This window comes from Amphimedon queenslandica, unplaced genomic scaffold (genome assembly GCF_000090795.2).
Source record: "Amphimedon queenslandica unplaced genomic scaffold, v1.1 AMPQUscaffold_13372, whole genome shotgun sequence".
Lineage (NCBI taxonomy): Eukaryota > Metazoa > Porifera > Demospongiae > Haplosclerida > Niphatidae > Amphimedon > Amphimedon queenslandica.
This window is the reverse complement of record NW_003546392.1, coordinates 124,247-142,280: the sequence shown is the minus strand read 5'-3', so window position 1 is coordinate 142,280 and position 18,034 is coordinate 124,247. Positions and strand designations below refer to the sequence as shown.

The following is an 18,034-nucleotide window of genomic DNA, read 5'->3' as shown; positions in this document are numbered from 1 at the left end:
GGTGTGGTCAAAACAGTAAAACCACACCTTAAAGGTGTGGCCAGTCACACCTTATACTTGCTGGCATAATTAATGTTCCCTTTCTTTCTCTACGGTCTCTGCCCTTGAACGTCTTTATTGTGCCCTTGTTCATTAACAGAGGCTCCTTCCATTAGAAGGATATAAGGAAAAGATATCCTGTTACTGGTAGAGGAGAGAATCACTCGTCATTATGTAAGTCATGATAATTATAATAATGAATATTATTTGATTGATACTATTAGTATTATATTGAGTTACAATACAAATCGAATTCATTTACTCATGTATACGTGTTACATATTACTATTATCATTATTATTATTGTTATCATTATTATTATTATCGTTATTATCTTATTATTATTATTATTTTATTATCAATATTTATTATTATTTGTTTATTTATTTAAGTGGATTTTGTTGTTGAAATGGTCTATATATCACGTACAATTCCCTCCATCTCTCCAGCAGTTACAATGAATGAAGATAGATTCGAAGATGGTGATTTCCTGGCAGCCATCGAGAGGTTCACAGAGGCTATAACTCTCAACAGAAATAACTTCCAGCTGTTCTGTCAGCGCTCAGCTGCTTACGCTCGTATAGGAAGACACAATGAGGCACTGGAGGACGCCAAGAGGTGCCATGAACTAAAACCAGACTATGCCAAAGTATATACTAGTACTGTGCTAATGTAATACTTGTGTGTATAAATAAGTGTATAGACTAGCCTCTCTATATAATGGACACTGTGTCTCTGTTATACAGAGGTGTCCTTTATGTGGAGGTTATTTTATACAGTAAAGAATGTAATTGGTACACTAGGTGCTGTCAGTTAAATGGAGGTGTACGCTATAGAGAGTGTCCATTAAGAGAGGCTATACTGTATACATGTACATTAGTAATTTATTACAGTAATACAATACATGTACATGTACATGTACATGTGTGTGTGTGTGTGTGTGTGTGTGTATATTTATTCTTACCATATATAGTAATGTTTTTGTTTTGCTTGTTAATTTGACATGTTCTCTTATAATGTCAGTATATTATTAGTATATTATTAGCATATTATTAGTATACCTCATTAACATGAGTATGATACAGCTATTTACAATGTTAATGTATAAACACATCAAAAGGTAATTACTAATCCCATTCCTTATTAGGCGTATCACAGGATGGGTGTGGCATATCAAGGCCTGGGTCAGTATGATGAATCTCTAGTCTCGTTCTCCGAAGGACTGGCCATAGACCCCAAACTGTCCTCTGCTCTTGTGGGACTCATAGACTCCATGTTGAAGTCTCCATATAAAGGTGAGCTTTAGGATCGGAATCTTGTGTAGGGAATGTTCTGTTTAGCTGGAAACTTTCAAGGGACTTAAGTTTCACTGATTTCATGAATTTATGAAATTAAGATTTGCGAAAAAGCACTACAAGATGGCTGAATATGAAAATGACATGTATAAATCAATGTTTAATCCCTTGAAAGTTTCCTCCAGTGAAGTATTTGATGAATTTGCTGATAGTGTGTGTGTTTCTCCAGTTTTTGTTTAGTCTAGTACAAAATGTAAATCAATATCTTTCATCTTTAAATAACTTTCTTACTCTTTTGCAGGCAATTTTCAGCAGAAATTAGAGAAACTACCAACCAAAGTCCATCACAATCCGTTCATAATGACGTCAGCTGTGGGGCAGGAGCTATCCTCCGCTGGTAAATACAGTGCAGCTGTCAAAGTGTTGGAAGCTGCTCGTAACATAGGGACTGAGAGCCCTCGACTCCAATCATCTTTATTACAAGCACTTGGTATGTCACTGATACTTTATATGAACTGGTCTTCTATACACAACATGAGTACATGTACATGTACATGTATATGAAAATGAAAATGTAGTAAAAATTTAAAATTCTCTTCTTTTAATTTTTGGCAAAAATGACTTTTAATTTTATCTTTCAACAGGACAGGTGTATTGGATCCTAGAGGACACCGATAAGTCTCTGGAGTACATGCTCTCGACACTTAAACTGGCAGAGTCAATGGGAGACGATACTGCGACCATCAGAGCCCATGACAACCTCGGGGTGGCTCTCTCCTCTGTGGGCCGTCATGATGAAGCCATCAAGCACCACTCTCAGCAGCTGGCCTTGACTCAAGCTCGTAACGCTCCTTATGAAATACTCAACTCATTCATGAGAATTGGGAGCACTTTCAGTAAAATTGGCAGCCACTCGGAGGCACTGGGTGCCTTTAAAGAAGCTTTTGTGATTAGTAAAGAACTCAGTGACGAGGACCTCATATCACAAACCATCACTAGTATTGCTGATACTTACCTCATCCTTGGTGACATTGACCCCGCCATTGGCTGGTACCACGAACAGCTCAAGTTTGCTAAAGAGTTGAAGAATAAGCCAAAGGAAGCTGAGGCGTATTCTCACTTAGGACACAGCTGCTACTTAAAGGGGAACTACGAACAGTCCATGATGTATTACCAACAGTTACTGACAGTGGCTGTACATACGAATGACCTAAAGATAAAAGCTGAAGCTTATGGTGGGATGGGTCAGGCAAGTCGAGCCATGAATTCATTGAATCACGCTCTGAGCTGCCGGGAACAGCAACTTAAAATAAGCGAAGAACTTGGAGATGAGGAGACACAGCTGGTGGCACTGACTCACATCGGACACATTCACAGAGCCGGGAATAAACTCAGCTCTGCCATTCAAAATTACAACAAGTCGCTGGCTGTAGCTCAAAAGACAGGGGATCAGGGAGGAGAGGCTAAAGCTTACTCCAGTCTTGGGCTCTGTCACACGAGTCTGGGGAATATCAGGGAAGCTGTCAAGTATTACGAAATGGAGTTGAAGATATTGGAGGAGAGAGATGACAAACACAGTCAAGTAGCTACCCACGGTCAGCTAGGACTAGCTTACCTTTCACTGGAGAGTCAGGATCAAGCGTTGTCACACTTATCCCTGAGCCTCAAGTTAGCGAAGGAGCTAGCAGACAGACGCCTGGAGTGCCAGTCCTCATACAACCTTGGTCACTACTTCACAGTCATCAAGGACTTTACTCAAGGTTTGTCCTATCTTGATGGGTCCTTGAAACTCTCTCAGGAACTGAAGTACAGCGGAATAGAGAGTAAGTCCTGTCACGATCTGGGACTTTGTCACGAAGGCCTCGGTCACCATAAACAAGCGATACAGTACTTCCAACATGATTTCATGGCCGCTAAGGAGACTCAGGATAAAGACGGGATGACAAAAGCTTGTGAGAAACTGGCCACTGCCTACTCTGAGATTGGAGATAAGGAGCAGTCTGAAGTTTATCAGAAGAAACTGTCGGCCATTGCAGAGGATATTCAAAGTGTTGCTGGTAAATGTTCATTCTGGAATCAAATGGCAGACGAGAGCCTAGCTATGGGTGATTATGATAAAGCCATTGAGTATTACAGTAATTTATTGAAAGAAGCAAAGAAAGAACAGCATCAGTCGTTTGAAGGTGTGGCTTATCGTGGACTGGGTAACGCCCACTTGAGTACCGGGAACTATGACCACGCCCTCAGCTACTTCAGACACGACCTTTCATTGCGTAAATCTTCCGGTGACCTTTTAGGTGAGTGTGACGCTTACTTTAACATGGGGACCACTCATAATTCGCTGAATCAGCACTCGCTTGCTTTGGAGAGTTTCGAACATCAGTTAACATTAGCAAGACAGCTGGACAATGGTCCGCTCATTACCAAGGCTTATGGCTGTCTGGGTATCGTCCATCGTAATACCAAGAACTTTACAAACGCTCTTCATTATCATCAGCTCCAACTGACAACAGCTCTCACTCTACAGGATAACCTCTTGGAACAAGCAGGAGCTTACGCTAACTTAGGAGACTCATTCGAAGCAGTTCATAATTATATTGAGGCTACTAGGAACCACGAGAAGCACCTCTCACTGGCCAAGAAACTGCAAAGCGAGTTACTCCAGATAAGAGCTCTGGGTAGCTTAGGGCGGGCCTACAGGGGGCTGGGGTCCTTGAGAAAGTCCTTGTCGTATTTCCAGCAAAGACTCCAGATCAGTAAAGACATCAATGATGAGTACATTGAAGCCGAGAGCTATGCCGATATAGGGAACATACACATGTTACTGAAGGACTATCAGCAGGCCCTAGACTCTTACTCTAAGCAGCTCCGTATCTCAAAAACACTCGAAGACATTTTCAGTGAAGCACTCGCCTCATGTGGACTGGGAGAGGTTCACTTTCGTCTCGGTAACTATGGCGATGCTATTGATCATCACATGTACGACCTCCAGCTGTGTATTGATAACAATATACTGGATGGGGAAGCTCGGGCCCTGGGGAACATTGCTGATACTTACGAGGGAATGAGGGAATATCAGAAAGCTGTTCATTATCGTGAGAAGCAGTTGAGTGTTGCCGACACTCTAAGAGACCCTTATATCAGGGCCGTGGCCTTTATGGGGCTCGGTAAGACTTACTTAAGAATAGGTGACTTCAATCAGTCAGTGTCACTATTAAAGCAAGCCCTAGGCCTCACTGTGAAACCTAATGGATACACTTACGATGAGACGGAAACAGACAAGGAGGTTGAAGCCAAGATCAGGTTTTATCTGGGACAAGCCTTTTACCACATTGACCACAACTCTGACGCCATGGCCTGCCTTCAAAAAGCCTTACCTTTATTTGAACATTTAAGAGGTCACGTGAGACACTATGACCACTCCATCAAGCAGACACTGGAGCTACTACCAATCCTCTACCAGACGCTGATTTGTGTGTTAGTTCGACTCAATAAAGTGGAGGAGGCACTGGAGATGGCAGAGAGAGAGAGGAACAGAGCCCTGGTGGATGCACTCATTGATAGAGATATCAGTACTCCTTCAATGAGCAGCTGTGGTCTACTCAAACCATTCTCTCCAAACTCCAGCTGGATACAAGATGCCATTAGCACCATCAGGTGCCCTGTTCTTTATTACGCTGTTGCTCTTAATCACGTGTTCCTTTGGTTACTCCTCCCTAAATCTGGTATCGTACAGTTCAAACACGTCAATATAACAGAACTGAGTTCCAATGGCACTGGTAACCTTGACAACGTGTCCATGTTCTCAGAAAACAGTCTCACGTATGTACAACCCCTTGTTGAGACCATCGGTTCCCTCCGTGAGTTGCTGGGGGTGGAGCCTCGTCGACAGAGTTCCAAAAGTGCCAATTCATCAGTGATATCTGATGATTCTTTGGACGATAACGAGTCATTAATTAGTGGGGGCGGGGAACATGTGCCAACATTTTCAATAATCAGCAGCAGCACTCCATCAACGATGTCTTCAGGATCAGTTTCATCTTCACCTTCTAAGATCATCAACATGCAACCCATTAATGATCTTTATGATCTACTGATCCATCCAGTTGAGTGTGCCCTGCCCCGCCCACCCCCAGGCAGTGCTTACAGAGGTCAAGTCATCATCGTCCCTGACAAGGACCTTTATCTTGTTCCCTTTTCCCTTCTCAAACCAGAGGGTAAGGGAGAGTTCCTGTTCCAACAGTTCCATATCCGTTACGCTCCCTCCCTCCAGTCTCTTGTGATAGAGAGGAAGATGAAGATCCCTCTTAAAAAGAAGAGTGGGTCCACGAAACCAAACACAAGGTCCAGTCCCTCCAGAGGAGGTGTGGCCACAGACTCTCATTTACAAGTACCGAATTCATCATCAAAGATTCCTCTAGTTCGTTCTCATTCTCCTGCAGCTGACCCTCTCTCCCAGGATCCCCTACTGCCCCATAAACCGATACACCTTGTCGTGGGTAATCCCTCTATTCCAATTAATGCCTCTCAGTCGTCATGGCAACCGATGGTAGGAGCAGAAAAGGAGACAAAGCGAATAGCGGATTTACTTGAAGCCACGCCCCTAACAGGGACTCAGGCATCGAAACCAGATGTGTTGGATAAACTGAGTGACGCCCACAGCATATACTTTGCTACTAACGTCTCCTGGACTCAATCTCACTTTGTGTTAGCCGCTAAAGAAGAGTCTTTAAGTGACCAATCAGAATCATCGAATCATTCTCTACCCAGACGGGTCAGTGGAGAAGGCGGGGCTCTGTTAAAAAGGGGCGTGGCTGACGGCAGCTCAATCAGTTCCCTACCAGAACCCCATCAGTACCTATTGTCCCTCAGTGACATCATGGACAATAAGATAAAGTCAAAGATATTCGTAATCAGTGGAGCCCATAGACCAGAGTCCAATCGGATAACAGCTGAGAGTATAATGGTAATGGTAGAGGGTCTACTGGCTAGTGGAGCGGACACTGTACTGGTACCACTATGGCCGTCCAGTCACCATGGATCAAGACTAATGATGAACGGATTCTACAGCAGCTTATTGTACGGGAGTAGGACCAGCAGAGCTCTGGCTTATGCCATGCAGGTGAATACATTAACAGTACTTAATACATGTATATGTATATTACAGTGTATTAAGTACTGTTAATGTTAGTAGTACTTAATACACTGTAATATAACAACAGTACTTAATGTAGATACACTGTACATTACTTACATACTGTACATAAACCAATATTTGGTTGTAGGTTGCTGTTCACAGTCAGAAACACTCCCATCCATCAAACTGGGCCGGGTACATGCTGTTTGGTAAAGACATCATCCTAAAGGACAGAGCCACTGACCTCTCAAGGAGCATCAGGTCAATGCTACAGAGCCCAACAGACTACCTGATAGCTGGACTGAAGACACTCCAGGCTATGGTAAACTGATCTTTCATAATTATGTTAAGTTATATATTCATTTGTTCTCTCTATATAACAGATTGTGACGTCACTAAAGCACTTGTCTCAAGGTATCACTCAGTCAGAACCGAAAGTGGCCAATAGAACTACGATAGAGTCAAAGTTAGGGTCTGTGAGTGGGTGGGAGGAACTACTGGGTTGTAATGGATTCTGTTTCATAAATCCTGTGAAGAAAGACATGCCAGCCACCATTGTGTTCCCTGAGCATGATGACTCAGGACTTCAGAAGAAAACTCATAAAGCAATTGAAGCTCTTTTAGGTACAGCTGGAATAAATAATAATAACTATCACTAATATCCCCAGCTGTATGGTACTATCTAGTGATGAACTGTCTCTGTTCTTCTTGTAGGTATTCCAATTCCTTGTCTTGTGTCTCTTAGTAAACTATGTAAATATCCACTGGTAGCTAGGCCATTATTTACAGCTGTAAGTTTAAAATATTTATTTATTTATTGCATTTATTAATTTGTTGTTAAGATAAAGTGCAGTATGGCAGGATTAGCAGCTTCCCCGAGACCCGACACTGCTATTGAGATACAGCTGGAGAGAGACGTTTGGGACAAAGAAATGTGTCCGGAGTTTTTCACAAACCTTCATTTTAATCTCATGCCCACTCCTTCCTCCTCCTCCTCTTCCTGTGTAGTCCTGTCTGCTCCGGCTAAGAAACTTGAATCTAAGCTACTTCAGTTTGCATCAAATGCCATCATAGCTGTCTTTGGTGAGGAGAGAGAGGGGAAAGAGGAAGAGAGAGGGAGGGAGAGAGAGACAGAGAGACAGAGAGAGAGGGGGGGAGGGAGACAGAGAGTAATAATACTTTATTATTTGTTTCTACTTCAGGTCCAGAGGAACATATGGAAGTTCCTCCTCAGAAACTTGCTGTATATGAATCAGAACTATTGTAATTTTAATAGTTATTGTTTTAATGCACTTATTATTTCATAAAGTGTGACATTAATAATAATAATTAATAATATTTCATTAATAATCATTACCGTTTTTGCTGTATTCATGTATTTATTTTGTGTTCAAAGCAACAAGTAATTAACTAATTAATATTAATTTCATTATTAATTGAGTGGGCGTGGTTACGAATAATCACGTGAATCGAACCACTCCCACAGCAAAATGGCGGAAGGTGGTGGTGATGAACCTGCTTGTCAGCCACTGCCTGAGGCTGGAGGATACGATTATCCATACGTTGAGGAGCCTCCAGAGAACCTAAATTGTCCAATCTGTTTCCTGCCTTGTCGAGAGCCACATATAATTGAGTGCTGTGGAGCTAAATTTTGTCAGTCATGTATTGAAAGAGAGCACTTTGCTGGGAAGCCCTGTCCTTTATGCAGGGTAAAGAAGTTCAAAATGTTAATAGACCAAGATCATAAGAGGAAGATATTGTCACTCAAAGTTTATTGCACTCAAAGAGAGGGAGGCTGTCAATGGATTGGAGAGCTACGTCATATTGAAAATCATCTTGACAAGGATTGTCAATATGTCCTTGAAGCCTGTTGCTGGGATTGTGGGCGGAAATATGCACGTAAAGATGTAGGGTTTCACGAACAGGATGAGTGTGTTAATCGACCGAGGGAACTTGTTCTGTTGAAAAAAGTTGAAGCGCTTGAAAAACAATGTGAAGCACAGAGAAAATCGCTAGAAGAAAAAGATCGAATTATTAAAGAATTGAAAGAGAAGATGGATGAGGACAGGAAGGAAATGGAAACAAAGATGGCCAATGTTTCACAACAATTGGAGACGAAAATGGACAAGATCACGAAAGAATTGGAAGCAAAAATGGCTGATGGTACAAGAGAATTGAAGACAGCAATGGCAGATACAGCAAAAGAATGGGAAGCAAAAACAGCCAACATTACAAAAGAATTAGGGGAGAAAGTGGAGACAAAGATGGCCAACAATGCAGAAGGATTGGAAGCAAAACTGGCCAATAATATGAAAGAATTAGAGAAGAAATTTGCTGCAAATGCAGAAAAAATTGAAGAAAATGATAACAAAGCTATACAGAACAATCGAGAAATGGAAGAAAAGTTTAGAACTGAAATTGCAGCTGTTAAAGAAGAAGGAAAGGGTCTACAGAAAGTGGTTGAAGAAGTGGAAAAGAAATTAATCAAAGCTAATGAGGAGACCAATAGAGAAACAACTCGTCAGCTTAATGTAAGGATAGAGGAACTGAAGCAAGAAGTTGAGAAGAAGCTTAAAGCTGAACTGAAGCAGTTGGAGAATAATAAGATAAAACCACTGGAAGAAAAGATGACAAAAATGGATAAGGAAGTTACTGCAGCTGTGAAAACAGCTGGAGATTCAAATGTACAAGTTCAAACAGTACAAGACAGAATGAAGAGGAATGATAAAACCCAAAAAGAAACCAGTGATAGAATTAGTATTATTGACAGACAATTTGGTAAGTTAAATTTACTCCAATTTTTACCAAATTTTGCAAAAGTCAAAAAGGATGGTCATTTTAAGAAAACATCAAAAATCTGAAAAATACCCAAGGCTATATAGTCCATGGTTTTTTTCAAAAAATGGCTCTGAAATCACCCCAACTTTTTATTACATTTTCTGATACATATTGATGTCCTTATGCTGTGTAGAAAGTTTGAGGTGATTCTGACTACAATTTTTCAAGTTATGGCCATTTTTAAAAAATGTCAAAAATCTGAAAAATACCCAAGGCTATAGTCCATGGTTTTTTCCAAAAAATGGCTCTGAAATCACCCCAAATTTTTATTACATTTTTCAATACATATTGATGCCCTTATGCTGTATAGCAAGTTTGAGGTGATTTCGACTTCAATTTTTCAAGTTACGGCCATTTTAATAAATACCAAAATTTTGAAAAATAACCCAAGGCTTTAGTATTAGGCTATAGGCTATATTAAATGCATGTACATATATTTATGTTGTTGTTATTATTATTGTTATTATTTATAGAGGCCATGCGTAAGATGTCTTCAGGTTTCAAGATACCTGAGTGGCAGCGTCCCCTCCCCCTCACCTCATTCTCCAATATCCCCCCGTGTCAGTTCACGATGATGAACTTCACTTACCACAAGAAGCAAGGGAAGGCTTGGTACAGTCCTCCATTCTACAGCGAGCCTGGTGGTTACAAGTTCTGTCTGCGTATTGATCCAAACGGTATGCTAGAAGGAAAGGAGTCCCATCTCTCGGTTTGGGTTTACGTCATGAGGGGAAGGTTTGATGAGTCTTTAAAATGGCCGTTTACCGGAAAAGTTACCGTTCAGCTCTTAAATTGGAAGGCGGATAAAGGTCATATTCAGAATATCGTATCGTTTGATGATGCAGCTGGTGATAAGGTCCGAGCTCGTGTTACCAGTGGAAAGTATGCTGCCACTGGGCGTGGCTCTAGCAAGTTCGTTCCTCACTCAATGCTTCGTCTCAACGTTGGTAAAAATACGGAATTCATTGTCGATGATTGTATGTGCTTTAAGATATCCAAAGTTGATGTTAAAGATATTTCTGGAGGCTACAGTCACACTGCTTCTTTAAGTAGCTCTGACAGTTTTAGTACCAGTACAATAGTGTCTTGATTACCTCATGATCATTATTGTTATTATTTTTGTTAGTAACGTTTTTTCTTTTTTTACATTTATGATTATTGTTAAAAAATTGCTAGTTAATTTAATAATTATTATTATTTTCTGATAATAGAAATTTGCTTGGTTCAAAGAGCACTATTAACACCTACTTTTCTATAATTATAGATGTAGTTGCAAAGATTAAATGGTGCTAGTTTGCAACTAATTTTTTACGTGTCACCTATAAGAGTGTAGTTTTTAAAATTATGTACAATCATTGTTAACATGTAGGAGGATGTCAATTGTCTGTTACTGTTCTATCACATGATTAAATTTAGAGTTTAGATGTAGTGAGTAGAGTTAGGGAATTGTGGAGGAGGAGGATTACTGTATTACTATCTAATTAAGGAACAGAATAGGGAAATTTGAGCAGCCCTGCTTACAGTCATTTAGCCTGTTTGAGAAGATGGCTAAATCCACAAAAGAGTTTGCAGTTTTAAAAAGAAGTGCTAGCAAAATTCAACGAGCAATCACTGATGCAAAGCTTTTGTCAACGGATTTGTTTTCAGAGGGTCTCATTTCTCTTCCAATCATTGAAAAGGTCAATGATGCTGTCAACAAAACTGATGCTAGAATGGAGCTAGTTACTAATCTACTTCATGTGGCATCCATTGATCCTAAAATCTTCCACAAGCTCCTTCAAGTACTGGAGAATCATTCTCAACTGCTGGCTGCTGTTGCTACAGAAATAAAAGAAGACTATGGCAAGGACTATGGTAAGTATAAGCTTAGCTGCCTAACGTGAGTATGTATGTTTTAACTTAAAGATAGAGAGATGGAGAGTGGAAATGAAGTTGGGGCTGAAGTAGTCATAAGGAAAGAAACACCTAGTGCAGTTGAAGTAGCAATAGAGAAATGTTTTTTGAAGCAAGCTGAATTTTATGATAGATGTAAAGAAAACCATACTAAGATATTTGAGAACACGGCAATAACTAAAGAGAAAATTCAAAAGAAAGCAGAAGACCTTGAAGCAGCTGCTAAACAAATGTCACAAGACTTTCAGAAGCAAGTGTCTGAGAAAGGTATACTAGTTTTGGTCTATTTTAATATTGCTCTATGTATTGCTAAATCATTAATAGACCCTATTTTCAATTTTCATTTTATATAAAGGACATATCTCATTGTTTTATGCAGGTAATGTTAATCCTGATGATTTTGCTAAACAATTAAAAGAATTATCTGAGAAAACATCACTTGAAATACAAAGCATAGTAATTATACATTTTACAAACAATCATAATGTATCATCATGCTATATTGTTTGTGTAGATGATGGACAATGCTAAAAAATGTCTAGCATTGAGCGCTATGGGAGAACCTGAGAAGGACGAAAGTACTTCAATAAAAGAAGAGTCAGGTAAAATGTAAATGTAAAATAAACATTACTACAATATTATTGATAATATTGACAATATTATAGATATTGATGTACATAAGGTCACTGACGAAGTACAACAAACACAGGCTGATCAACTGCTTGGTAAGACTAAGAGAATTATTATTATTATTATTATTATTGTACACTCATGCTGCAGATATTACAGATCTTGCTACAGTCTTTCAAGAATTAACATCAAGTCAACAATTCAATTGCACTGATTGGTATCAGTTGGGTCTGTACTTAGGATTGTATGAGCGTACACTAAAAGCAATTGAAGAAGAAAACAAAGGGAATTTAAAGAAGTGTCTGATGGAGTGCCTATCTTCCTGGCTAAAGGGAGAGGATGGAGTAAGAGAAACAAGAGGAGGTGGATCAAACTGGATATCATTAGTAGCAGCACTGGATACAATGGGGCAGAGGAAGGTTGCTGATGACATTAGAAAGAAGTACTTGCTATAATAAAAAGTATTTGTAACTATTAGAACCTTGCTTGTTTTTGTGAATTTTTATTTGCTTCTTATTTTTTGTAGCTACAGTAGCTTAAAGGTTTTGCACTACTTAATACATTTTTTTATAATCAAGACTTTGCTTGCTTTAAAAGATAATATTAATAATAACAATATAATAATCATTCACAACAAGAGATAAGACAGGGAAAGAGGGAGAGGGGGGGGGGAGAGTGCAGCATTCATTCATTCATGATTTTGAAGGACTGGGGAAATCAACTGAACTCATTACGCCATCGTCATACATTAACCTTTCAAAAAACGACCTAAAATAAAACAATAAAATCATTAATCATTATTATTGTTATATCCAGAAATAATTATGAAAATTTCCCTGTCTCACCGTCCCTCCTGTTTCTCTGGTTTAGTTGACATGTTGTTTCTGTCAGTGACAATATTATCATCAATCATTCTTAATCTTTTCAGTTTTTCTAATGTTTCATTTAACGGAGGAACCTCCTTTTTCCCCTCCTCCTCGTCGTGAAGCTTTAATAAAGACGGGGGTACAGTGGGCAGGGCTAATGATGAATGTATGGGCGGAGTCACTCGAGAGGGTAACTGTAATAAAATTAATAAAATAAATAAATAAATAAATAAATAAATAAATAAATAAATAAAATTAAAATGAACTTACACTTGTTTTCTTTTTCTGTTTTGTTGGCAAATATTTGTCGACGTCAGCACTTTTGATGAATTCCAAAGCTGCTCTCACAGTAACTAGTACAAAACTAACACAAAACCACACCCATAAAAGGGGTGGGGCAATAATGATGACCACACCTATTATTCTTACCTCAACTTCTCTCCTTCGCTGAATGGCCAATGAAAGTTTTCAATATAATAAACATCACTTGGAAAGAAATCTATAATAAATAAATAAATAAATAAATAAAATAAATAAATAAATGAATAAATAAATATTATTACTTACTCAAATTTGCTTGTACTATAATAGTTGCCTGCAATTAATTAATAGTTATTAATAGTTATAAATAGTTATTAATACTGACCAGTAGTGATATTAGATCATCCGATGGCAATGGAACTGGCTCTAATTAGAATAACTATTATTAATTATTAATTAATCATTAATTACCTCCAATTCTAAGTGACGATTTGAAATGATTCTTAACATCAGTTTGTATATTATCCTAAAATGAATTTAAAAATAAATAATTAACCCTCCCTCCCCCTCTCTCACTATGGTCTCCTGTAGACAATATAACTTTCCAATTGGTGTGTTTTGCTGACTCATCGTATTCAACTTCTCGATAGTTTCCTTATAAGGACAGGAATAGTCCACAGGCAGTCCCAGTGCAGCTGGTGTTAAAGTGGACGAAAGTTCTTTACATCTTTCATAAAACATTTGGTTTTCTTTTCGATGCCTTGAGATGATTTTTGAATACACTTTACCATGCAGCTGCGTGACAATGTAACTGAGAGAGGGAGAGAGAGAGAGAGAGAGAGAGAGAGAGAGAGAGAAGGTTGAAGGTCAATTTTTTAAACTTAACTTTACCTTTCTAAAGCTATCCAGATCATTTCTTGAATACGTCTATCATGAACCTTCTTGTCTGACTGATGCTCACGAATATAACTCTAATAAATAATAATAATAATAATAATAATAATAATAATAATAATAATAATAATAATAATAATAATAATAATAATAATAATAATAATAATAATAATAATAATAATAATAATAATAATAATAATATTTTTTAATTATAATAATTATAATAAATTATAATTATTAGTCTTACAGTGTATGCTTGTTTAATGAGGTTCTCAATCCTGCTAGAAGCGTCAGTTAGAAAACCTTCAAGGACCATGTAATTCTCTCGGAACATGTCAATGCGTTTGTCGACTTCACGTTTTATCTACAAAATAAAATTAAAATAATTAAACATCGGAGCCAACTCAATAAGAAAATGTAACTTTAAAAATTTGTAAAAAATCTAATTTTAATCGGAATCAGTTCAAACTTGCTACACAACATAAGTACATGTATATGCATTAGAAAATGTAATAAAAATGCAGAATTTTCTACTTTTCATTTTTGGCAAAATTTGGCCCGAGACCATGTACTACAGGGACTTTTGTCCGATTTTGAAGCAACTTAAAAAATTCGTAAAAAATCCAATTTGGATCGGAATCAGTTCAAACTTGCTACACAACATAAGTACATGTATATGCATCAGAAAATGTAATAAAAATGTAGAATTTTCTACTCTTGATTTTTGACAAAATTTGGCCTGAGGCCATGTACTATAGTACAGGGACTTTTGTCCAATTTTGGAGCAACTTAAAAAATTCACAAAAAATCCAATTTTGATCGGAATCAGTTCAAACTTTCTACACAACATAAGTACATGTATATGTATCAGGAAATGTACTCAATTACTTCAGTGTGTTTCTGGAAGTTAGCCAATAGCTCAAGTTGCTCTTTTAAAGTTCTTTTAGGTACCAACAGCTCATCGTTAGTAACAGTTTTCCGTCTCTTTTGAGATCCCTCCACAAGTGGGCGGTCAATCATTAACATTCGATAGTGCTGAAAGGATCTGTTGTACGCCAGTTCCTCTGAGAGTACCCGTACACAGTAAGAATCGTCTATAGTCTTCAACTCTTTGGACTCAAGCCTCCAAACCTTTCTCTTCCCACTTGTCAGGAGCGACGAATACTCACTAATATAATATAACAATAATTATTAGTATTATTAAGGACTTCCTCACTCTCTGTATAGCTTAGATGGCTCCAAAAGATGAGCAGCTACAAAGTTGTAGCTGATATCAGGAGGAGGAGGGAGAGATGCTGAAATTGGGACACAGACTAGCCAGCAGTCAGACTGTGCCCGCTCGTATAAAGCCAGATACTGAGTCTACATATAAATACCAATAGTTATAGCCAATGTAAGGACGAGTACTCACTTGTAGAGCTCTGTAGAACTCATTATACTCCAAATCATCGGCCGAGTTGTTGGCGGCCATTTTGAATGCTGCAGAGTTAGTCTCCTCCCATTTTATTGATGTTAATTAACTTCCAAGCTCAAAGTGCGTGGGTGTTACAGAGAATTGTAATTGCTGGCAAAATTTTTATTGATGTAATAATAATAATTATTATTGTTATAACACAATAATAATAGTAACAATAATAATAAACAAAAACAAAAAATAACTATAAATAAACAAACCTCAAAACAAATACAAAACTAATCAGTAGCTACAATTCTTAGTATAAACACAATTTGTGATTAAATAAACCTATGAATAAAATATTGCAAAACTGCTACATGAAACTCTGCCTTTGACACCGGGTAACTTGCATTTCTGTCATGTCTATAATAAGATTCTTCACAAATCCTTTCGTAAAAGTTAAAAAAATCACCCTCCTTAATTTTATCCAGGACATCTTTTTTAGTGACACGACTCAAGACTAAATGCTTTAACTGCTTCTTGCTATTGATAACTAAAGCACTACCAAATGCTAAAGTCAATTCTGTATGCTTGCAACGAAGCCAGAAATGAGTGAGATTAGCATATAGTGCTGGATCTTCTGGTAGTTTGATACCTTTGGTTGCTAAACAATTAATAACAAGAATTGAAAGTTTCTGGCACTTCTGAAGAATGCTTTCAAGCCCTTCAATAGATATCAACTTATATGCAGCAAGATTTTTACGTACCAACTTGAATGTAGCATCTGTAGTATATAAAATAGTGATTCTCAGATAGAAAAGAGACTCCAGATTTGAAATAATCGAAAGCAAATGTTCACAAATAAAAAAATCTAACTCTTCAGTAACGTTGCAAAAGTTAACAACATGAAGACTTTTGAGTTTGGTCATTCTCTTAATATGATTGATAACACTTTTCTTTACTGCCAATTCTCTATCAGTTAGAACTCTTGATGGACGTTTACCAGCCTGAGAGGTGGAGGTAAGTGGTGAGAGATACCAACAGTTGACAAACAAATATTTCAAACGCTTCATTCTTGACAAAAGATTCCAAAAGTGCTCCACATCAAACTTGATACTATCCCTGGACCCAGGAGAGAAATGAGACACATCTAATCCTCTTAGTTTGAGGCAGTGTACAGATAATGGAACCATGTAAGCGTCAAGACTATCTGATATAATACTCTCCTTCAAACTGACCTCCAATACATTAGGTGTCTCCTTGACAATCGTACGAAAGGACTCAAGTGATACGATTACAGAAAAAAAATTAAGTATGGTAATGTTAACTCCATATTGACTGGTATAAACTGACAGACCAGGAATGACAGCTTCATCTTTAAAAACAGCATATCGTTGACTAACATCATTCATTGGTGTGATCACATCTTTCATTGTAACTATTAGCTCTCCATTAGCAGTCACAGCAACAGATTCAGAACTATTGGGGCCTATTTCGAGTGAGTACTCGGGTACGTCATAAAAAACAAAGGCCAAAGGTCGGCTAAGCCTCGTATAAGTTGCAAAATAAGCTGAATGAGTTATAGAAGGAAGAGGCTGTCTCCTATACCAATATTCTTTTGTTTCTTTTTTACCATCAAGTGAGATGATGATAAATGTTTGTGGTAAGCAATTGTTTAACAACCATCTCTCAAAAAGTACGGGGCCATCATGCAGGCGAATCGTAAACCATGACAACTTTCCTTAAGTTAGAAAAAATAACAAAATATTCCACAATAATATCTAGCCCACAGCGAATAATAGAGAGGGTTAAGGACTGCAAATGAGGTGAATCTGACAAAATTGTCTTCAGAGCATCGAGAGAAATCTCAAACCCATATATAAAGATTCAAAGTGTGAATGCCCTGGCACGATACAATCATTTTTTGATATCCACTGAATGGTGCCTGTCCCGTTAAACTGAGTGACTGTACATGTGGTTGACATGTTTGAAGGGCCGATTTGAAGAATGGAGCATTTGTCTCATGTGCATCATCAATGAAAACGTTTCTCCACAGATAAGGATCAGAACAAATGCTGTAAAGTCTTCGATTGACTAATTGAAAGGACATCTTATCTCTGATTGACAGCATCATGCATATCTCTTGTATTACCTCATTTGAGAGGGAATCAAACGGGTTTGTATATTTCTCTTGTCCTCCATGACCAGCTAATAAAGGAAGCTGATTCACCACTGATGGATTGATGATAAGAGTTTCTGAGTCGTTGGAATCAACATCAGGATAATCCCTTAATTTCCTTCTTTTAGAGCAAGGTAGATCACTATCTCTGCTACCATCCATTCTCCTCGTTTGCAGTTCTCAGAGTTTTCTGTTTATAAGCAATAAAGCATGCAAGATCGATCCACGTGCTGACTGACGTAGTCTATAATATCTATGGTTTGTGCATGCGCAGTAGTTCTACGGAGAAAACGCATAAAAAAGAGAGTCCTCCTTCCGTTACACTACAAGTATACGGTAGTGCTGGGCGATATTGAAAATTTTGAAACGATACGATATGATATAGTCGGTTTCAGTTGAGTTTGACCGGATGTTTTCATCATCAAAACGTCACGTGTAGCCCCACCCACACGCAAATAAAATGGCTGAAAATTTCATCATACTCCTTTCTTCTTGTTGTAATTTGTTTATTACCCTATTTTGGTCACTGCTAGCCCTGCAATTGACATGAAGGACCTTTGTGCTTGCTATTACCTGAAGAAAGAATCGAGAGATGCAAAATTTCAA

The 18,034-nt window shown here is 38.1% G+C and overlaps 4 protein-coding genes across 5 annotated transcripts; 3 read left to right on the top strand and 1 right to left on the bottom strand.

Annotated features, from left to right (window-relative positions):
* The first annotated feature begins 35 nt into the window (after positions 1-35).
* LOC100639822 (tetratricopeptide repeat protein 28) lies at positions 36-7,803 on the top strand. Of its 2 annotated transcripts, none has more exons than XM_003387087.2 (10): positions 36-213; positions 492-688; positions 1,187-1,334; positions 1,636-1,824; positions 1,979-6,456; positions 6,620-6,793; positions 6,855-7,095; positions 7,186-7,262; positions 7,314-7,554; positions 7,674-7,803. In XM_003387087.2, exons 2-10 carry the CDS (start codon positions 497-499, stop codon positions 7,736-7,738), a joined length of 5,805 nt encoding a protein of 1,934 aa, XP_003387135.1. In that variant the 5' UTR covers positions 36-213; positions 492-496; the 3' UTR covers positions 7,739-7,803. The 2 variants fall into 2 exon arrangements, with proteins under 2 accessions (XP_003387135.1, XP_019853011.1); XM_019997452.1 differs by having other exon boundaries at positions 489-688.
* Positions 7,804-7,943: 140 nt separating this feature from the next.
* LOC105312983 (TNF receptor-associated factor 3-like) lies at positions 7,944-10,470 on the top strand. The gene is made up of 2 exons (XM_011406060.2): positions 7,944-9,249; positions 9,783-10,470. The coding sequence occupies exons 1-2, from the start codon at positions 7,962-7,964 to the stop codon at positions 10,397-10,399; spliced, it is 1,905 nt and encodes a 634-aa protein (XP_011404362.1). The 5' UTR covers positions 7,944-7,961; the 3' UTR covers positions 10,400-10,470.
* Positions 10,471-10,759: 289 nt separating this feature from the next.
* Positions 10,760-12,453, top strand: LOC109582613 (uncharacterized). Its single transcript, XM_019997455.1, has 6 exons — positions 10,760-11,163; positions 11,215-11,469; positions 11,582-11,658; positions 11,717-11,804; positions 11,868-11,927; positions 11,983-12,453. Exons 1-6 carry the CDS (start codon positions 10,854-10,856, stop codon positions 12,285-12,287), a joined length of 1,095 nt encoding a protein of 364 aa, XP_019853014.1. The 5' UTR covers positions 10,760-10,853; the 3' UTR covers positions 12,288-12,453.
* On the bottom strand, positions 12,418-15,347 carry LOC109582612 (ankyrin repeat domain-containing protein 27-like). The gene is made up of 13 exons (XM_019997453.1): positions 15,265-15,347; positions 15,070-15,215; positions 14,742-15,021; positions 14,101-14,217; positions 13,851-13,930; positions 13,536-13,770; positions 13,431-13,485; positions 13,345-13,385; positions 13,266-13,293; positions 13,128-13,197; positions 12,969-13,062; positions 12,678-12,892; positions 12,418-12,600 (listed from the first exon to the last, which is right to left on the bottom strand). The coding sequence occupies exons 1-13, from the start codon at positions 15,322-15,324 to the stop codon at positions 12,525-12,527; spliced, it is 1,497 nt and encodes a 498-aa protein (XP_019853012.1). The 5' UTR covers positions 15,325-15,347; the 3' UTR covers positions 12,418-12,524.
* Between the last annotated feature and the right edge of the window lie 2,687 nt (positions 15,348-18,034).

Coding starts and splice junctions, on each gene's coding strand:
- LOC105312983 (XM_011406060.2), top strand. CDS start 7,962: ATGGCGGAAGGTGGTGGTGATGAACCTGCTTGTCAGCCACTGCCTGAG. Junction 9,250..9,782: donor TATTATTGACAGACAATTTG/GTAAGTTAAATT, acceptor TATTATTTATAG/AGGCCATGCGTAAGATGTCT.
- LOC100639822 (XM_003387087.2), top strand. CDS start 497: ATGAATGAAGATAGATTCGAAGATGGTGATTTCCTGGCAGCCATCGAG. Junction 1,335..1,635: donor GTTGAAGTCTCCATATAAAG/GTGAGCTTTAGG, acceptor ACTCTTTTGCAG/GCAATTTTCAGCAGAAATTA. Junction 6,457..6,619: donor CTCTGGCTTATGCCATGCAG/GTGAATACATTA, acceptor ATTTGGTTGTAG/GTTGCTGTTCACAGTCAGAA.
- LOC109582612 (XM_019997453.1), bottom strand. CDS start 15,324: ATGGCCGCCAACAACTCGGCCGATGATTTGGAGTATAATGAGTTCTAC. Junction 13,931..14,100: donor TCATTAAACAAGCATACACT/GTAAGACTAATA, acceptor ATTATTTATTAG/AGTTATATTCGTGAGCATCA. Junction 13,771..13,850: donor ATCTGGATAGCTTTAGAAAG/GTAAAGTTAAGT, acceptor TCCCTCTCTCAG/TTACATTGTCACGCAGCTGC.
- LOC109582613 (XM_019997455.1), top strand. CDS start 10,854: ATGGCTAAATCCACAAAAGAGTTTGCAGTTTTAAAAAGAAGTGCTAGC. Junction 11,470..11,581: donor GAAGCAAGTGTCTGAGAAAG/GTATACTAGTTT, acceptor TGTTTTATGCAG/GTAATGTTAATCCTGATGAT. Junction 11,805..11,867: donor TTCAATAAAAGAAGAGTCAG/GTAAAATGTAAA, acceptor ACAATATTATAG/ATATTGATGTACATAAGGTC.